The sequence below is a fragment of the Sebastes umbrosus genome, chromosome 4 (genome assembly GCF_015220745.1).
Source record: "Sebastes umbrosus isolate fSebUmb1 chromosome 4, fSebUmb1.pri, whole genome shotgun sequence".
Classification (NCBI taxonomy): Eukaryota; Metazoa; Chordata; class Actinopteri; order Perciformes; family Sebastidae; genus Sebastes; species Sebastes umbrosus.
Window position 1 is genome coordinate 9,943,260 of NC_051272.1, and position 21,628 is coordinate 9,964,887.

Below are 21,628 nucleotides of genomic sequence, written 5' to 3' on the forward strand. Positions count from 1 at the left end.
CTGAGTAGCACTGTTTGTCCCTTCGCTGCCTCCGTACGCGCGCGTGTGTTTGTTTCTGTTTGTGCCGGTGGGTGAGCACTGCTGGCGTCTCCTGACTGCCGCTTCTCCCTCTGTCAGCTGTCTTTCCTCTCGTTTTGTTGCTGTTTCTTCACTGTTCTACTGAGTTTTATTGTGTTCCGTCTCGTTCCCACTCTTGTTCTCCGTCTTTTGTTTTTTTGTTTTTGTTTTTCCCTCTGCTCCCGTTCGCTGCACTCTCCTCGCCGGTTAGCTGCTAACTCGCTAGCGGAGCTGCCCTGCATGTTTCTCTGTCCCCCTCAACTCCCCTCGGACACTCCACCACTGGAATTACAATAATCATCTGGCTGTTCTCCTCATCATCTGTACCCATCTGTATCGTGAGTACCCCCTGTCTAACACTACCCTGTGCTGCCTCTACCGTCCCTCTCACCACTTGCTAACCCGTCTGCTAAACCATGGAACCACCAACCCTACTCACCCCTCTCCTGTTGCTTCTTACACTACCCCCCCTGCTATTCAAAGGATTCCCCTGGTTCCCACAGTTGTTTTGTCCCCCCATTACCTCCTCCCCTCCCCTCCCCTACTCTCGCTGTCAACTCCTCCGCCTCAGGAGAAACTACAGGCTATCCTCCACTGCTCTCTCCTCTGCTCAATCTGCTGGAATCCTCATCTGTAAACGCTACCTTCACCATGGCCCCAAACACAACCGTCATCTCCAGTCATCCATTACCCCCACCACCCCTCCACTGGACCCCGCCGCACTGTGAACCTGGCCAACCTCCAACCTCTCCAGCGTGCCCCCATCACACCACCCTCCCACTCATCCAACTTTGCCCTCCTCAACACCCGTTCACTTAACAACAAAGCCCCCATCCTCCATGAACTCATCACTGGACTTCCTTCTGCTCACTGAAACCTGGCAACAACCCAATGACTTCTTCTCCCTCAACCAAGCATCCCCCCCCAACTTCGGCTACCTCTGTAAACCCCGGCGTGGAGGGGGCCTCGCAGTATTATTCAACCGGAACCTCAGGACCACCGAACTCACTTTCCCTACAGTCACATCATTCGAATCCCTCGCCTTCAAAACCTGCTCCAACACAGTCATTCTCATTTACCGCCCACCTAAACCAAATTCATCCTTCCTCTCCGATCTGTCTGAACTCCTCATCCTAGCATCATCCCTCCCCTAATCCCTACTGCTACTGGGCGACTTCAACATCCACATGGACTCCTCCACCTGTAAACTTGCCTCTGATTTCTCCACTCTACTGGACAACTTCAACCTCACCCAGCACATCACCTTCCCCACACACAATAAAGGCCATATTCTGGATCTCGTCTGCTCTGCCAACGTCCCGGTTCTGAACATCCAACCATCCCCCTTTCCCCTATCTGATCACAAACTCATCCAATTCACAATCCCTTCCCCATCACCCCGTCTGAAACTCCCCAGAGTCATCTCATTCCGCAACATCAAGTCCATTGATCCCCTCCATCTCTCCGACCTGCTATCTGCTGCCCTCCACCTGGACCCACCCCCCACCTCACCTGATGATCTCACCAACCACCTCAACGCCACCCTGTCTGCCTCCCTCAACTCACTGGCCCCCCTGAGAACCAAAACTGTTTCATTCAACACCTCCTCCCCCTGGTTCACACCCCACCTCAGAAAACTCAAACAGACCGGCCGCCAACTTGAACGCCTCTGGAGAAAAACATCACTCACTGTTCACCTCGACGCCTACAAATCTCACCTCATCACCTACAAAGACGCCATCACTGCTGCCAAATCTTACGACTTCTCCACCATCATCAATGACCCCACCCGTAACCCCCGAACCCTCTTCTCCACTGTCAACACTCTCCTCAAGCCTCGTGCCAACACCCTCTCTGACCCCTCACCCGATCTATGTAACTCATTCCTTCAGTTCTTCAGCAACAAAATCACCACCATCAACAACTCACTGCTCCCCGTGTCTGACCCAGCAGCAACCACACCGACCCCTATTCTCTCCATCCCTCTGGACCCCCTGACCCCTCCCCCCCCAGCACCGCCTCTCCCGGTTCGACCCTGTTGACTCAGCAGCCATCGCCAAACTCATCAGCACATCCAAACCCACCACCTGCTCCCTCGATCCCCTCCCCACTCCCCTGCTGAAGTCCTGCCTCCCTGTCCTATGCCCCTACCTCACCGACCTCTTCAACTCCTCACTGTCCCATGGAACTGTCCCCTCAGCCTTCAAAACTGCTGCTGTCACCCCCACACTCAAGAAACCTGGTCTGGACCCCTCCTGTCTCAATCACTACCGCCCTATCTCCAACCTCCCCTTCCTCTCCAAAACCCTCGAACGCCTCGTCTCCACCCAGCTCCAATCCCACCTGCATTCCAACAACCTGCTTGAACCCCTCCAATCTGGCTTTCGCCCCCTCCACAGCACAGAAACTGCACTCCTCCAAGTCCTCAATAACCTCCTCACCTCTGCTGACACCGGAGCCCTCAACATCCTCATCCTCCTGGACCTGAGTGCAGCCTTCGATACCGTATGTCACAACATTCTTCTCACCAGACTCCAAGACATCGGTATCGAAGGTACTGCACTCAGCTGGCTCCGGTCATACCTCACCAACAGATCTCATTTCATCTCCCTTCACAACAACTCCTCTGCCACATCCACAGTCACACAATGTGTCCCCCAAGGCTCTGTACTCGGTCCACTCTTGTTCATAATCTACTTATTCCCCCTCGGTCAGATCCTACGCCACTTCAACCTGGACTTCCACTGCTATGCTGACGACACTCAGATCTACCTCAGCACCAACACCCCCCACAACCCACCGCTCTCCCACATCAACTCCTGCCTCTCTGCAATTAAAGCCTGGATGCAACAGAACTTTCTAAAACTCAACAGCGACAACACACAACTCCTTCTCATCGGCTCCAAATCCACCCTCACCAAAACCAACAACCTCACACTCAACATCGATGGCACTTCTGTTTCCCCCTCACCTTGGCGTGATCTTCGACTCCACCCTCTCCCTCGAGCCCCACATCCGCCAACTGGTCAAAATATCCTTCTTCCACCTCCGCAATATCGCAAAAATCCGTCCGTCCCTCACACCCCCTACAGCAGAGAAACTCATCCACGCCTTCATCTCCTCCCGCCTTGACTATTGCAACTCACTCCTCTATGGCATCAGCAACACCTCTATAAATAAACTACAACTGGTCCAGAATGCAGCTGCCCGACTCCTCACCCATACCAAATCATGGCATCACATAACCCCAGTCCTGAAAGACCTTCACTGGCTCCCTGTCTCCCACCGGGTCTCATACAAAATCCTGACCCTCACCTACAAAGCCCTCCACCAACTTGCACCCCCCTGTCTCTCTGAACTCCTCTCCCCCTACCAACCTCAACGGTCCCTCAGATCCACCTCAGCTGGTTTACTCTCCACCCCCAAGTCCAAACTCCGCAGCTTTGGGGACAGAGCATTCTCCAGGGCAGCTCCCAAGCTCTGGAACTCACTCCCCAATCTCATCAGAGACTCCGATTCCCTCACCATATTCCAGTCCCGCCTCAAAACACATCTTTTCTCATCTGCTTACCCATAGCCCCCTCCCTCCCCCTACCCATCAGTCCGTGTGTATGTATGTGATTGTGCCTGTGTATGTCGCTTTTTGTCGTTCGTCTCCTGTCTGTCTCACACCGTTTTCTCCCCGACTATGTTAAAGCGTCTTTGAGATCACTAAAAAGCGCTATATAAATCTAATATATTATTATTATTATTAAATAACCACAGTGCAAATATGTAAATACAAAAGGCTTATAAGTAAATACAAAATGCTGAGAAGTGGGTTCTATTAATTGTGTTAAATAAAAATGTCAGAGTGGTATAAATTAGAATTAAATAAGAGTATTTCTTAGTATAAACAGTATAAATGTACGCACTGAGGAATTGATTGGTTCAATCGACTTTTACCATTTACATTTACCATCAACACTGGTTGGACATCCAAATAAAAATGGGGCAAATTGTCCCTTTAAGGGCTGTATTTGGTGTATGTTTTTAAAATTTAGGTTTTGTGGAATGTGTAACATGTGTTTCTTTGTGTTTGGGGATCATTCTGTATTTCAGCGTATTTCTCATTTGAATTATTCTTAAAAATGTCAAAAAATTACCTTGGCACACGCCTGTTCCGTCTACGAGTTAATGCAACCAATCTGTGGATGAAATGTGTAAAGATTACGAGACAGGTAACATTTAAAATGTTCTAATGTAGCTCACCTGCGCTAACTCTCTAAACCGTAGTGTTTCATCAGTACAGTTAATAGCAGCTTACTAAAAGCTAAGTAATGTTTGTGCTTTGTAGTCTCCTGTTTTTGCTCTTTTCCCTCTCTAACTCACCTTCTTTAGCGTTGCTGTTTATGATGTTTTAGTGTCCTCCAGCCAGCCGCTAGTGCTGTAAGCTGGCCTTGTAGCGACTAACAATCACCTTGTGGTTGTTCTTGCACAGTGCTGCCCTCCGGTGTGTGCTCTGCCAACCTGCCTCCGCATTAACACCTTGCATGGCTAGCGTGCTAATAGCTGCTAGCCAACGTCAGCCGCTGGACCTTTGGGTATGGAGGGGTAGAAACATCTTTTCTTCTCACTTTATACACAAAAACACGCCGTCACCTCTTCTGTCGCATCAGTCTGTCTTGTTCCTCTAGTTTAATTTTATTAATTTAATTTTTTCAATTTTTAAGTTTCACCAGAGTCGGATGAGAAGATGAACATCAGTGTTTGCATTCAGTACAGAGATTGATCCTAGAGTTGTTTAGCCTAGCTTAGCACAAAGACTGGAAGTGGAGGGAAACTGCTAGCTTCTCTCCGTTAAAAGAGAACAAAAATCCACCTTACCACAATTTCTAAACTCTCTTGTAACGTTAGCTAAAAAGTGAAAGTCAGTTGTTTGCTCCATTGCAATGTCAGCGCCCGGCAGCAGAGCTACGCTTCTGCCATTTTGGACTGAAAGTGAATACCGGACGCCAGTAAAACGTCCACCTATAACGTCCCATACAAAACTAAAACAACATTATTTACATTCTATTGTGATATATTTACTGTCTCTACCGAAATGGCCTGTGTTAAACAATAAAAATATTACAATACTAAGATGGGGAACATGGTAAAAAATACCTGTTAAACATCAACATATTAACGTCAGCATTATTAACATTAGCATTATTAACATAAGCATGCTGATTAGCATCTACCTAACGTGCTGAAGCATAACCTCACAGAGCTGCTAGCACGGCTGTACGCCGTTATTGTTATTTCTTTAGCTTCGTTAGCTCTCCAAAGAACAAATGTTATGTCTCATTAGCAAAACCAAGTTTGTGTTTTGGGGTTTGGGGAATCAATTAAAAAAACAAAATTTAGAAAACTGCTCTCAAGCAGACCCTTTTATTGTTTTAATTAGCTCTTTCTAGATGGCTATCATTCTGGTTAGTGGCACTGTTTTCCTACTTTTTACTTTTTAAGGAGCTAGGCTTGCAGTTTTTCTGCTAGGCTAAACTAGTCCTGGATGCACAAGGTTGAAACTGATCTTCTCCTCTGACTTCTGACAGAAAATAAATGATTCATCTGCATGTTTATCGTTTACTTGAAATCCTCCTCAACATTCATACCTTATTAATATTTATCTTTTTCTTAATCTGCTTTCTCCATTGATTACACATTGAGCTCCTTCTACCTCGCTGCTTATCTGCAGATTCAGTCAATGTTGCTGTTAAAAACATTTTAATGAGCTTGTGAAATCTACTCTGACTCCATGACCCTTAATACTGTTTGTTTCTTCAGATTATTAACATTCAGGCTCAGTGCAGATTTACTCTTCAGTGACTCCATAAACAGATTTCAGCCTTGTCTTGAGACTCAAGTGTTTTTCACACAGAAGAGTTCTGCTTGCTCATATTTAGGCCACCTCTAAGACTTGATGAGTTTTCTTCCTAATTGATCTTAAGTATCATTTTTCCAGACAAGCCATGCCTCCGATTCTTAATCCTTTTGATTGAGTTTGGCTCCTTAAGATATGTAAACTGAGGGAGAAATCCTCCTGAGGGAACGGCTCTCTTTTCTTTTTTAATTAAGAGGACGGGACTCGGCGGCGGGCAGACCGCCGGTCGGAACTTCAGCCAGTCCCGCTGTGACTCGTGCATGAGTGCAATGTCGCGTCCAATTAGACCAAAGCTAATGAGTCCAGGGGTCTGACTCCTGGGGGAGGGGGTTGAGGCAGTTGGTGGTGGGATATTAATGCCACAGGTCACTCGGGGTGATGCCACCATTATGATGTTATTGTTGTTATGGTGTTAAGATAATCCAGCATGCAGAATCACAGACTTCTTAACTGAAGCCAGGTGTTTGGAGAAGGCCTCTCGGTTTAATTAAAAGGCCTGAGAGCTGATGCTTCCTGGTTCAGTGAACTCACATGGCTTTCATTCACACTGTGGTTACAATATGTGATCAGTATTAAGCTATATATGCCTTCCAACACCAATACTACCATAATATTTAGTGTGAAAGGAAAATATTTTATATGTCCCAATTAGGGCTGTCAATCGATTCAAATATTTAATCACGATTAATCGCATGATTTTCCATAGTTAATCTCGATTAACTGCAAATTAATTGCAATTTTTTTTTTTATCTGTTCAAAATGTACCTTAAAGGGAGATTTGTCAAGTATTTATTACTCTTATCAACATGGGAGTGGGAAAATATGCTGCTTTATGCTAATGTATGTATGTATGTATGTATGTATTTATTACTGGAAAACCATTAACAACACAAAACAATGACAAATATTGTCCAGAAACCATCACAGGTACTGCATTTAGCATAAATAATATGCTCAAATCATAACATGGCAAACTGCAGCCCAACAGGCAACAACAGCTGTCAGTGTGTCAGTGTGCTGACTTGACTGTGACTTGTCCCAAACTGTATGTGATCATCATAAAGTGGGCATGTCTGTAAAGGGGAGACTCGTGGGTACCCATAGAACCCATTTTCATTCACATATCTTGAGATCAGAGGTCAAGGGATCCCTTTTGAAAATGGCCATGACAGTTTTTCTTCGCCAAAATTTGGCATAAATTTGGAGCGTTATCTGACCTCTTTTGCAACAAGCTATCTTCACTCTAGCTGTAGAACAGAGTCCTCTACAACCTAAAAATCTCAAGTTGCTTAAATGTGTTAAAGAAATTAGTGTCATTAAAACAAATTTGCATTAACGCGTTATTGTCACGTTAACTTTGACAGCCCATGTCCCAATACATAGCATGTCAAATGCAGTATGCCAAAAGTACCAGGATGTCTACTACATCACATTTTGCAGTATGCAGGCCAGCATGCTTTTCTGGCTATTCTGACCCACAATCCTCTGTGCAGCGGATATATGAGTAAGAGAGTCAAAGTTCAAGGTGCAATGTTATGACGAAGTAGTATGTCCCAATTGTATGCATACTGCATGCAACAGTGCGTACTTTGGAAGGGCAAAAATAAATCAAATATTATTTTTACCACTAACTTTATATTTATTGTTGACTTTTAATTTAATATGAATTATTACTAACAGGTATATTTTTAACAATAGTAATTCTAATTCATATTGTTAATACTTGATATGAATTTATACCACACGAAAAAAACAAACAAATCACATGTAAAAATTCACTTATAGCCAATTGTGATTTTCAGATATTTCACATATGACATGTAAGACATCACATGTGAAACATCATCTTATGATGAGATATATATTCACATTCAGGTATATGTGGTTTTGGGACATTACATGTGGGGTTTTTTTAAGCGCAAACCCAGCCCTGATAGTGATGTATAGTTGTCTGATTTTATTTAAAAAAAAAAAAAAATAATTTAAAAAACAAAACAACACCACATAATTTTATTTTTTTATTTAATTTAATTTAATTTAATTTAATTTAATTTATTGGATGACCCCCCCACCCCCTTCTCATGCTCCTCATCAGTCACATTGATCTTGTTTGATTTAGTTTGATCAGAAAAGCACTCACTCATTGCCACTTTGACTTTGTACACATTGCATTGTTACAACCATGAGTTTATACATCGATCTGAGATCTGCACAGGAAAATATTAGCTAATTTATTAAAAAAACTAAGGCATATGTGTGAAATTTAAACACATTTTAAATAATATCACTCCTGTTTTTTCACTGATTCTTTCAAGGAACTTTAAATGTTTTAGAGAAATTTAAAACTATACAAATTAATTGATGCAATATTTAAATAATATTACAAATAAATGTTTTTATTTTTTTTTAAATAAGATTCATTTTAAATAGTGTTTTAATAATGTTTGTACAGAGCAGGTGAATATGCTATCCATGCACAATTTCTTTATTTTCTTTTTCTCTGTTGTGCAACTTAATTGTATTTCAGGGATTCTTTATTGCACCAGCTTTCTCCCTTTTATTTATATATATATATATATATATATGCTTTTCCACTGAGATAATGTGCAGGACAGCACTTTGTCCATGAAGTAACTTTACTCAAATTAAATAAAGGACAGAAATACATTTCCATGTTGTATATTTCTTTATAGTCTAAAGTTGTACATTCAGAAAAAATGGCAAAATAAACTTATAAATCTCAAAATAATGCAGCTTTAGTAGCTTTTCAGTCGTAAAGCAAAATGTGTAGAGAGTCAAAGTTGAGTAGATTATTGTTTCCGCTCAGCCATAAAAACTTGAGTTACTCGACTGGTGTATTGATTTATTGAAGCTTGAAATTTTTCTGACGTGGGTTTAAGTCAGTGTGTCTAATGTGCTTCAGGGAGAAGGCTCAGATCATGAAGAAGTCTGGGATGAAGCGCGTCCTGCTGCTGGGTTCAGGATACGTCTCCGGACCCATAGTCGAGTATTTGACTCGCGACGAGAAGACCCAGGTCACTGTGGGTGAGTTTGTCTTACAGACTCTGAAAAGCCATAAAGGTGATGTGTTATTTGAAATATGTAACGACATAGCCTGAGTTCCAGGTCTGTCGGGTGTGCAACTTTAGTCACATGATCACAAGTGATCGTTTAAACGCCGTAGATCTTTTTGTTTGGTCCTTGTAAAGGAAGAATTTGCGTCGCTCTTGGTGTGAACACACCATTAGAATATCTGAATCATCAGTGTGTTGTTTGTTCTGTAATGGCTACTAAAACATCACAGAGCTATTAGCAGGACTTCAGTAGATACAAGTCTCCTTTTTATGAACTAAAGATATACATAACTGATTGACTGTAATAATAATTTCAGGCAACCTGTCAATCCAATAATTAATCCCAGAAGAAACTTTTTCAGAGCCCCGTGCTTATATGACATTCTACTGATTGTGTTTCCTGTGTTTTGTTAATGTCAGCGTCGGCGCTACTGAGGCAGTCAGAGGAGCTGGCAGCCAAATATCCCAACACCATCCCCGTCATGCTGGATATCAGCAGCCAGGAAGGACACCTGGACTCTCTGGTCAAAGATCATGACGTGGTCATCAGGTACAGTAGCGCTGTACAACAGGATATTTTGTTACAGGCAGTCATACAAACTGTTTAACATGTGGATGGATGTCATTTCTTTTACTAAAGTAAACTTGAATATTTTAGGTCATTTTGAGATGTCCTTTTATTGTTAGGTTCTCTAAAGTCGCCTTAAAACTTATTTTGGCCACGCCCCCAAAAGGAGGCAGGGTTTGAAGAAATAGATGGATGAAAAATGGAGTTGTGTGGACATCTTAGGCTCAGCTTGTCAGGCTCAGCTTGTCAGGCTCAGCTCTACATGACCAGACAGGGCCCAGTTTTCATCAGTCTGAGATATATTCATCAGCCATCTGTTCCTCAGCATGGTGCCGTACGCGCTTCACCCGCTCATCGCCAAACACTGCATCAAGAGGAAGGTAAACATGGTGACAGCCAGCTACCTGAGTCCTGCCATGAAGGAGCTGCAGAGCAGGTGATGTACTCAACACACAAACGATTAAACAGGATACATTAACACGAGGGCTGTCAATCGATTAAAATATTTAATTGCATGATTGTCCACATTTAATCACAATTAATCGCAAATTAATCGCACATTGTCTGTTCAAAATGTACCTTTAAAGGAGATTTGTCAAGTATTTCATACTCTTATCAACATGGGAGTGGACAAATATGCTGCTTTATGCAAAAGTATGTATATATTTCTTATCGGAAATCAATTAACACAAAACAGTGACAAATATTGTCCAGAAACCCTCACAGGTACTGCATTTAGCATAAATAATATGCTCAAATCATAACATGGCAAACTGCAGCCCAACAGGCAACAACAGCTGTCAGTGTGTCAGTGTGATGACTTGACTGTGACTTACCCAAAACTGCATGTGATTATCATAAAGTGGGCATGTCTGTTAAGGGGAGACTCGTGGGTACCCATAGAACCCATTTTCATTCACATTTCTTGAGGTCAGAGGTCAAGTGACCCCTTTGAAAATGGCCATGACAGTTTTTTCTCGGCAAAATTTAGCATTAGCGTAATTTACCGTGCTTTGAATCAAGAGATACTGAAACGTAATATATGTGTGTGATTTTGTGTGTGTCAGTGTGGAGGAGGCGGGCATCACCATTGTGAATGAGATGGGACTGGACCCGGGCATCGATCACATGCTCGCCATGGAGTGTATCGACAAGGCCAAAGCTGACGGCTGCACAGTGAGTCTGCACACACTCTGACCGCGCGTGCGTGCGTGCGTGCGTGCGTGCGTGCGTGCGTGAGATAATAATAGTTTGAACACATTGAATTGTCCTTACTTGAATATTCAGTGGAAACCGCTTATAGCGATTACGTCTGTCCAGGTCAGTTTGATCACTATGTGCGGATGATTATTATAACCACATTTTTTTGGTTTGTCTTTATTTCTCATGCAGATTACCGTTGACATTTGTATATTTATTACATGAATATAAAGTAATTTATATTAATAGACGGACAGCTTAGATATTTACAGGCTCGCTGAGAATTCCTCTGCCTTTTCCCTCGCCAATGGGCCCGCTTGGGGCGAGGCTTTGCCGTTTCTCAGCCGGCTTTGTGTCACTGCAGCGCACGCGGTGTGTGCATACAAACGGCGCCCCTTTGCTAGGGCTCCTCGCTCGCTCAGCCGGTTAGTGGTATGGACGGAGGCAGGCGTCGATCGTCTACATGTGTTGCCGGTGCTGCGGTGGCGCAGAGCCGGTTGAGGATTGAAAAATGTCACTTTACGTGACCAGGCATTATCAATCCACTTGTCCAGGGCGGCTTCAACCACAGGTGTTTTCCCCGTGCGCATTCGTTTTCTGTAAGGTAGCCCGAGGAACATCTAGTTTTGCTTCTGCATTTCGTTTCCATTTCGTTTCCCGTCATGATTTCAACGCAGCACCAGCCTCAGGAAGCAAGTTGGAACACAGACAAAATACTGCACGCCGCAAGGCAAAGTATCAATAGAGTAAAAAAAAAAGAAAAATACTGTATTACCATATAGAAAAACCCAAAATGAACATTGTAAGCGGATTATTTTATAAGCAAATTATTTAAACAGCATTTGTATAGGAATGATTCTGTCCTAAACTTTTTGATCAATATAAGCGGTTTCCACTGTATAAGTTTAATACAACACAAATCTTGGTACAGCATGCACAGACACAGTCATACCAAACACTATATGCAACATAAGATACACCCCGCCTTCTCACACGTCATACATAATCACATAACCATACTACCTTGGAGGAAGCAAAACAATGTTGTGTCTAACTCTTGGTTCAGACTGTTGGAGTCAGGAACATCTACAAGGTCCTCATCTTGTCTTTTACCTCCAGACGCCCGGAGCCTCCTCACATAAGACTTGCCAAGTGTGAAGGACTCTGAGGCCTTTCAAAATACCAACCAGATGGCAATGAACATATAATACATTTATGATGACATTCAAATGTCTTCATGTCTAACAATTTCCCAGATGTAGACTGACAGGCCACATGTTCACATTGCTTGATTTCACACAGGTTTTAGTCCAGAAACAGATGACGTCACACAGTCAGACATGAGTTCTTCCTGAATCAGAAAAGTTCAACACAACGTGAAAAAGACCTTAGACCTGTGATTTAAACATAAAATTACGACCTGAGTTTGGTTCCCAAATTGACCCAAAGTCAAAGCGGCTGAACACACTTGTGTCAAAATGATAAGTTAAGAAACAGAAAAATGAATGAATGATGTAAAGAGTATTACTGTTCATATAATCACAACAACTATTCTCTGTTTAAAAGTGACTTATAACGGGTGACTGTCAGTCCTCTTTTAATCTCTATAAACAGATTCTGTATTCATGTGTAGGCAACGGGACAAGATTTTGGTACTGGAAGCGTTCTGGTTTCCATTTGTAGTCGGAGTAGTATATTGACCAATCCCGTTCCAGCAAGCTTTGGTTGAATGCAGGTAAACAGTCCGGCTTTTGAGCCGAGTTTGTAAACTGGCTACTTGTGATGCATCTCTAGTTAATAATTGGATTTTAAACAATGAGCGATGCACGGAAGAGGAAGTCTTGGCCTGGATATCCGCTGATTACACCTGAACCCCAGAAATATAGCCCCTTGACCTCAGAGGTTTATCCGTTGTCAGACCAGAAGCCGATGGGTACAGAGATTGGACCTCTTTTAAAACTTATGCATCACAAATTGGTGTTATTAATGAACAGAATACTGTAGTGAAGTTTCAAAGTTGATTAATCAGAAAGTTGACTGACAGGAAATGAATTGACGATATGAATAATTGTGTTGTTCAGGTGGAGTCCTACAGGTCGTACTGCGGCGGTCTTCCTGCTCCTGAATGTTCAGACAATCCTCTTCGCTACAAGTTCAGCTGGAGTCCGTACGGGGTCCTTCTCAACACCATCAGCGCCGCCACATTCCTCCAAGACAACGAGGTACAGAGGCCTCAAAGGAATTTATACATTATGTATATTCTGTAAATCTTTTCCTATAATTACAGTGATTTAAATCAAGAGGAGAAACTGTATGTCTGTGTGTGTATTGTCCAGGTGGTGAACATCCTGCCTGGCGGTTCTGTGATGGAGTCCAGCGAGCTGATGGATTTCTTTCCTGGTTTCAACCTGGAGGGATTTCCAAACCGTGACAGCACCAAGTACGCCGAGGTTTACGGCATCCAGACAGCACACACACTGATCAGAGGAACACTGCGCTACAAGGTACTACACACACACACACACCCACACACACTTCATTTTGGCATAATTTTATTATATAAGAAGTTCCAGCTTTACTTAATTGACCTGCTTGCTGTCTGCTTGTCCAAAGTTTGGCTCAAATTGTTACTAATCTCTGAATCGTTTGACAAGTGTACACAGCACAGTAGAAACACAAAACATATTTTCCAGAGGTGGAAGAAGTATTCAGATCCCTTACTGGAATAAAAATACTAATATCACACTGTAAATACTCCACTACAGGTAAAAGTCCTGCGTTCAAATCATCAATAAAGTAAAAGTATGTAACAGAGAAATAGACTTAATGTACTTAAAGTAAAAGTATGATGTTACAGTAAAATGTCCCCTGTACTGTTAGTATTTTACTATTATATCTGATCTATTTTTGGATTAATATTATCTGTGACGATGCATTTTCCAGCTGATCCAAGAGGCTTTTTAAAGAGTTTATTTAGCTTCAGAAGGAGGTGAATAAAGGAACACTTTATCCTTCAGTTTATCAGAAAAAAATCTTAATTTTAAATCACTAAATTTGTAGAAGATTGTAATCTGAAAAGTAAAGCTGTCAGACAAATGTAGTGGAGTAGAAGTATTAAGTCACATAAAATGGAAATACTTAAGTAACGTGCAAGTACTTCAAATTTGTGCTTAAGTAAATGTACTTTTTTACATTCCACCTCTGATATCTTCTGCCTAAGCCTGATTGCTCCCAGCATATTTAGCCTCCTGTGTCCCTGTAAATGTGTTCTTTGTGATTCTTGTTTTGTCCCGCAGGGCTTCTCGAAGGCCATGAGTGGGTTTGTCAAACTGGGTCTGATCAACAGCGAGCCCTGTCCCATGCTGCAGCCGACTTCAGCTCCTGTTTCCTGGGTAAGAAGAGCCTCCGCTGAGGATCCATTCAGTGTAAAAAGAAAAGGGATGATGGTTGAAAGGCAGCCTCTGAGCAGTGCCTCCTGCTTCTTTCTCCTGTCTGCCATTCAGTTTTATAAAACAAGCTGTTTTGCAGCTCTTCCACTTGAAGCGTCTGTGGAAGTGGGTTTGCTGAAGAGTCTATTACTGTCAATAGCTGCTTGTCAACATCAAGGCTGCAGTGAGCCAAGGCTCTCTGACACCGATGAGAGTTTACAGCAGATAATGGTTGTCGTCTTTTATCCCTTTGGAGATTAAAGAGAAACACAGAGCTGCTTGTTCAGGATATGTTTATCAGAAATCAGTTAAGGCGATGATGATAAGACCCAGTGTAGGAGCTAAAGAGGAGCTAGGAGACAGACTAGGAGTTAAAGAAGAGTTAGGAGACAGGCTAGTAGCTACAGAGGAGATCGCGGACACAGACTAGGAGCTAAAGAGGAGCTAGGAGACAGGCTTGGAGCTAGGGAGGAGCTCCAGGACACAGACTAGGGGCTAAAGAGGAGCTAGGAGACAGTTAAGGAGATGATGATGAGACCCAGTGTAGGAGCTAAATAGGAGCTAGGACACAGACTAGGAGCTAAAGAAGAGTTAGGAGACAGGCTAGGAGCTACAGAGGAGCTCTCGGACACAGACTAGGAGCTAAAGAGGAGCTAGGAGACAGGCTTGGAGCTAGGGAGGAGCTCCAGGACACAGACTAGGGGCTAAAGAGGAGCTAGGAGACAGTTAAGGAGATGATGATGAGACCCAGTGTAGGAGCTAAATAGGAGCTAGGACACAGACTAGGAGCTAAAGAAGAGTTAGGAGACAGGCTAGGAGCTACAGAGGAGCTCTCGGACACAGACTAGGAGCTAAAGAGGAGCTAGGAGACAGACTAGGAGCTTAAAGGGAGCTTTAGGAGACAGACTAGGAGCAAAAGAGGAGCTAGGAGACAGACTACGAGCTAAATGGGAGCTAGGAGACATACACAGAGCTAAAAAGGAGCTAGGACACAGACTAGGACCAGGAGCTTTAGGAGACATTTTAGGTCCAAGAGGAAAGAACACATGAGATTGAAAGTGTTTGAATGTGGTAGTTGTGGAGGACCTCCAGTAAAAAGCGAAATTGTGATCTGTCCGCTCCTCTACAGAAAACACTCCTCTGTAAGCAGATGGGATTGTCCTCTTCTATCTCCCACGATGCTTTTGAAGAAGCCGTATACGAACGCATCGGAAAGGACGACTTCACGATGGACACCCTGAGATGGTGAGACTCTTGCTGGATTGGTGGTAAAGTGGGCATGTCTGTAAAGGGGAGACTGATGGGTATTCTTCAGGTTTTCTAGTTTCATATGATACCAGTATCTTCACTCTAGCTTTAAAACTGAGCCCACTACAACCTAAAAATCGTAAGTTGCGATAATGCGTTAAAGAAATTAGTGGCATTAAAACAAATTTGTGTTAACGTGTTATCACCGCTTTAACTTTGACAGCCCTAGTAGTTACAGTTTTTGGATTTGAGTGGATTTGGAGTGAAGTGTTTCTGTTCCTAGTAAGACCAGAGAGTGTTTTGAAAGTCATAAATCTCAGCAGCTCCTCTAAAACGCTGCCTGATGAGCAATTGGTTATTTTGTGCACAAACATGGACCAAATCCTGCGTAACACCGCTGAACAAGCTCTTTGGATGTCCATTTGTCTGTGCTTCTCGGCTCTGAGCAGAGGAGGCAAACGCTGACGTCTGCTGCTCTTCAAACATAGTGTTGGTGCTGTGGATGGCGGGCTGGCAACAAGGCCGAGGCTGCTCCTCTTCTGCACACTTGTCACTTCCCTCCTTAATGAGGACTCCTGAAGTGGTGTAGCGCGCACACTCTTCAATTTAAATCAACTTTTCCAAAGGTCTCTTCAGACCAAGGCTCCGTGCCGTCATTGTTCCGCTGCCGCTGGCGGTGAAGGGAAGAGGGCCGCGGTGGCATTGAAACGTAAATTCTTGCGACGGTAAAAGTGAACTGTTGGAAACATTCCATCTGTGCAGTTAAAAGAGTAAAAAGCCAACGCGCTTGCAGCTCAAATTGAATGACTTGTTGTTCATTTATTCAATTCACCAGCAAAGCAGCGACAAAAAGCAACTGCTCATCTCTTTAGATTTAGCCAAGGATGTGTGGGCTGCCGCTGCAACGCTGCCGGGGTGTTTAAAGCAGAGTAATTTTCTTTTAAACCTTTTGAAACAGCTTTGTGAAGGTTATTCTATTGTGAGGAAAAGTCTTTATGTTGTGTCTCTGTGTTTTCAGGTTTGGGATGCTGAGCAACGAGTCAGTTTTTCACGCCGACAGCGTGTTGGGTGCTATGACAAAACATCTGGAAGCTAAACTCTCCTACGGTGAGACACAAGCTCATTTTATTACATAAATTTTATTATAACACAAGTACCAAATGTAATACTAGTACATAAACTACTGATGACTTTCCTCCCGTGGTTAGAGAAGGGTGAGCGAGACATGATCCTCATGAGGAACGACATTGGGCTTCGCCACCCAACTGGCGAGCTGGAGACCAAACACATTAGCCTGGCGGTGTACGGCAACCCCAGTGGCTTCTCCGCCATGGCCAAGACTGTCGGATACCCAGCAGCCATTGCTGCTCGAATGGTCCTTGATGGTCAGTGACAGCAGTCAGCAATATCTCTGGAATTAAGTTAAGTAAAATAAGAAGTGAGCTAAAGTTTGAACCTAAATCTGTGCGTTTTCTCTCTGCAGGTGAAATCACTACGAAGGGACTCTTGCTTCCCATGACGAAGGAGATCTATAGGCCGGCGCTGGCCCGACTGAAGGAGGAAGGACTTTACTTCATGTCCAAGAGCACCTTGCAGGAGTAGAGCCGAGCCTCCAAAGAAAGCAGATCAGTAATCACTGAAAATACTATCCAACAACTCCAGAGAACATTTATAAAATCCACATGCTATCAGCTGCCTTTTCACCAACTTTATACAAACTGGATCTTCCGACAGACTCGCCTGTCTGCTGATTGTCGGTGTTTAAAATAATAATAAATCTGCCAGGGTCTGATAAAATAAATATTAGTTATCTATTTGTTTTTTCAAATAAATATGTGAAAGGTTAAAAGGTTAAAAGGTTAAAAGGGGAAAAGGTTGAAATCAGGAAAAAAGAACAGGTCAAATGTTTGAATCCCCAAAAGTTGTTTTTATTGTGTTGTGTCAGGGCACTTATCGCACTTAATCGCATGGTTGTTCATAGTTTATCGAGATTAACCGTAAATTAATTAATTCATCTGTTTAAAATGGACCTCAAAGGGAGATTTGTCAAGTATTTGATACTCGTATCAACATGGAAGGTTTGTCATGTTATGATGTGAGCATATTTTTTATACTCACATCATAACATGGCAAACTCTGACTGACTTGACTATGACTTGCCCCAAACTGCATGTGATTATCATGAAGTGGGCATGTCTGTAAAGGGGAGACTCGTGGGTACCCATAGAACCCATTTTCATTCACATATCTGGAGGTCAGAGGTCAAGGGATCCCTTTGAAAATGGCCATGACCGTTTTTCCTCGCCAAAATTTAGCGCAAGTTTGGAGCGTTATTTAACCTCCTTCGTACCAATGGATTCTTCAGGTTTTTCTAGTTTCATATGATGCCAGTGAGAAGCTTAAAACTGAGCCCGCTACAACCTAAAAATCACAAGTTGTGTTAATGCGTTAAAAAATGAATGGTGTTAAAATGAAACGCGTTATTATTCTGTAAACTTTGACAATCCTAATTGAAATTCAATTTTATAACGATTTGGTGATGTTTTAAAACTGTAAGTTTTAAGTCAAAAAGCTGAAAAGGCAGCTGATGATCATATTCAGTAATCTGCAGTTTAATATCAACATTAATTCCGTCGGCTAAATTCGCTCATCTGTGGCAAACTGAAATAGTTTCACTGCCGTTGATTGTTTTCAGAGAGAAGTTCTTCTGTGAAGATGTGTAAAAGCGCAACTGATCCAACACTATTTTAGACTTTAGAAATCCAAAGCATTAAAAAGCACAAACGTTGTCTAATTAATCAGATAAAACTACTGTAGAAACCAGGTCTGCTTGGGATTGGAGATTATTCTTGGAGACTTTATGGTAAATGTTCAATATGCAGTCAGAGCGACGCTACAGATGAGTCAGACCAGCCTTCATGCCGTCATAAACGACGCCTTTCTAACTATTTTTTTTCCCTCCAACATTTCAAACGGCATCTGATTTCTGTATTAATTAAAAATACAGCTCAATACTGCACTTACCTTCAAACTGTGATAAACTTCAACAAGAAACGTCCCCTTAGTTACAAACCCACTTCACATATTTCTTCAAACACGTCATGGAAATCAGCCAGTCCAACATCAAAACCATAGAATACGATTAACAGTTCCCATTCACAGGATATAATATCATTAAATGTATCGTCCACTGTGTTGTTCGGAGTACTAATGAAGCTAAGAGCCGCTGGTAATGATTATTTTCAGCCAGTTTGTACAGGATCGTGAGTTAATCGTTTATTTTTATGGGTCGGAATTGATATTTTTGTGAGCTTATTCAACATGTATGGAATGTAATTAGTCTCAAATACTAAAACATTTGATCTGTAAAGTACTTAACATTAAAATGAACAACTCAAAGTGCAACAGTTCAGTATCTAATGATCACCACTTATTTTGAGATTTAGTTTTGCTTCTCCAGCTTGTTATTCAGAAATAATGATTTAATTTAGCTGACCCGATGTGGAGGATTTGAAAATGCCTGACTCTTAACCCCATAGTGATTTTATAATCTAGAACTACACTGTGATAATGACAGCACCAGGTTTTCACCAGGTTTTACTAAACATAGCGGCTTCAAATTATTACTGTAAGTCATGATAAATAAAGACAAAATGTCGTTTTATCTTGAGGCAGGGCTGAAGGGTTAAAAGATTTTAAAACAAAAATGCAATTTGAAAATTGAGAGAGCTGTCAGCTTTTGTCGAGTCAAAAAAAATGTTCTCAAATCATTACAACCTATCTTGAGAGAGAGAGAGAAAAAATAAATGTGACCACTACAAATGTGTTATCTTTAGAATATTATTTAGGTTGTATCTATAAGGTAAACCCCAAATTACTAAAACTTGCCAAAACTCTGGTGAGACTCGCTGCCTGACGACATATCGTAACCATAACCATTCGAGGTCAATGCCTAACCTTAACCAATCTCGCGAGCTATTCTCTATTATTTATTAACTCATGATTTTGATTCTGTAACTGAAACATGATCAGTAACAGCGGCTTCTGGCAAACTCAGAGGAAGACGGTTTGATTTCAGATGTTATTTTAGAGTGAATTATATATTTGTGGAGCCTGTGTAAAGCTTCCCAGATGGATGAGTATTTAATGTCTGCCACCTTAGCAATATTTATTTTATTTTTTGGGGGGGGATGTGGTCACCTCGTAAACGGTTTGTTACACGCTTTAACTGGGTAAAAAAAAACACCCAGAGAGTTATTTTATACGTACCTGAGATATATTTTTTAAAATAATATATCCGTATGATATGTAGCTTATATATGGGCCTCCAGAGAGCAAACAATAAAACAATAGCGTGTTGTTTGATATTTTGGTAGATTTTTAGGTTTGGATCTGAATGACAAAAAGAGTCGCGTCACATTTAAAAATAATTAAGTCAGTTTCACATTTTTACAAATTCAAGTGAAACTACGGAGTTTGTGATTCGAGTATTAGTTTGATTGACCACCTGGTGAACCTCAAACATGAAAATGTTTTCTTTTTTGTCTTTAATGTTTCAGCTGACATTTATGCCATTCATGATTTAAAAAAAAAACAAAAAACACAGATTTGTTTGTCAAAGCTTGTTTTGATAAAATATTTTTGCTTTTAAAAAATGTAAAAATGGTTACATAATAAAAATCCTTCTGTTACGTTTTTTTCTTTTTCTTTCATTATTTAGAGACAACATAGCATTGATAATTCACAAATGTAATAATCTTTGCATTCTTTTTATTCACATTTAAGTGTATTAATTACGACGGAGTATTAGAGCCACACTGAGGGAAAAGAAATCGGAGATTTGGAGAATAAAGTCATACTACAAGAAAAAAGTCGGTATTTAATGAGAATAAAGTCATACTATTTCAAGAAATCTTTTTTGTAATATTACGAGAATATAATCCTAACTCTACGAGAAAAGTCGTAATATTACGAGAATGAAGTCATAACTTTACGAGAAAAAAGTAATTTCCTCCTCCACAAAAGAGGCAGTTTTGCAAAATTGCAAATGCAATTAAATCATTTATAGTAGTTTATTTTTAAATTTATTAATTTATAAATTTTCTGTTGGCACATTGCAGCCTCCATAAATTTTACAGTTTTGGAAAACAATTTCCAAATGTAAACTTTTATTTTACGCTTTATGCACCACAAAACTAATTCTATTCAGCTCCACAGTATCAGGGTCGAGGAGATATTGGAGATCTTAAATCTGCAAATGAAACCAAAATCTGCAGGACTGCATACCAGCTCAGGTAAGTGGAATGTTGTTTTTTTTAAGATGGTATTTGGGTGAACTGAACCTTTAAGCTTTTCCTACTTCATGTTTTTAATAACTTCTAAACCTCTTTGAAGCTCCTGTCGGTACTTCATTCAAGTACGTCGAGTCCCTGCAGTTTTGTGAGTACTGAAATAGTTAATTACGGTGCTGAGGTACTTTACTTTAGTATTTCTATTGCTTGTTAATTTCCACTTATTCCACTTAATTTATAATTCACATTCATTTACATTAAATTACAACTATACTAGTTAAACTACACAATAGTATACATGGCATTCAAAATGCATTTTGCTATGATTAGGGCTGTGAATCGATTAAAATATTTCATCGTGATTAATCGCATGATTGTCGATAGTTAATCGCAAATTAATCACACATTTTTGTATCTGTTTAAAATGTACCTTAAAGGGAGATTTGTCAAGTATTTAATATCAACATGGGAGTGTGCAAATATGCTGCTTTATGCAAATGTATGTATGTATTTATTATTGTAAATCAATTAACAACACAAAACAATGACAAATATTGTCCAGAAACCCTCACAGGTACTGCATTTAGCATAAAACATATACTCAAATCCTAACATGGCAAACTTCAGCCCAACAGGCAACAACAGCTGTCAGTGTGTCAGTGTGCTGACTTGACTATGACTTGCCCCAAACTGCATGTGATTATCATAAAGTGGGCATGTCTGTAAAGGGGAGACTCGTGGGTACCCATAGAACCCATTTTCATTCACATATCTTGAGGTCAGAGGTCAAGGGACCCCTTTGAAAATGGCCATGACAGTTTTTCCTCGCCAAAATTGAATGTAAGTTTGGAGTTTTA

The 21,628-nt window shown here is 41.5% G+C and overlaps 1 protein-coding gene and 1 long non-coding RNA gene across 3 annotated transcripts in view; one reads left to right on the forward strand and one right to left on the reverse strand.

Annotated features, from left to right (window-relative positions):
* The window catches only part of aass (aminoadipate-semialdehyde synthase), a 34,418-nt gene extending 17,124 nt beyond the window's left edge, over positions 1–17,294 (forward strand). For both annotated transcript variants that reach the window (XM_037766873.1, XM_037766874.1), the window contains exons 14-24: positions 8,886–9,007; positions 9,457–9,586; positions 9,930–10,040; positions 10,672–10,780; positions 12,886–13,026; positions 13,141–13,308; positions 14,101–14,196; positions 15,362–15,477; positions 16,499–16,587; positions 16,689–16,865; positions 16,964–17,294. In XM_037766873.1, coding sequence (XP_037622801.1) covers positions 8,886–9,007; positions 9,457–9,586; positions 9,930–10,040; positions 10,672–10,780; positions 12,886–13,026; positions 13,141–13,308; positions 14,101–14,196; positions 15,362–15,477; positions 16,499–16,587; positions 16,689–16,865; positions 16,964–17,082 — 1,378 coding nt within the window. In that variant the 3' untranslated portion in view covers positions 17,083–17,294. The remainder of the gene's footprint in view (positions 1–8,885; positions 9,008–9,456; positions 9,587–9,929; positions 10,041–10,671; positions 10,781–12,885; positions 13,027–13,140; positions 13,309–14,100; positions 14,197–15,361; positions 15,478–16,498; positions 16,588–16,688; positions 16,866–16,963) is intronic.
* Positions 418–21,028, reverse strand: LOC119486630. Its single transcript, XR_005206566.1, has 4 exons — positions 21,018–21,028; positions 15,605–15,610; positions 9,023–9,027; positions 418–759 (listed from the first exon to the last, which is right to left on the reverse strand). It is a non-coding gene; the product is annotated as an uncharacterized LOC119486630 (long non-coding RNA).
* Positions 21,029–21,628: the final 600 nt, after the last annotated feature.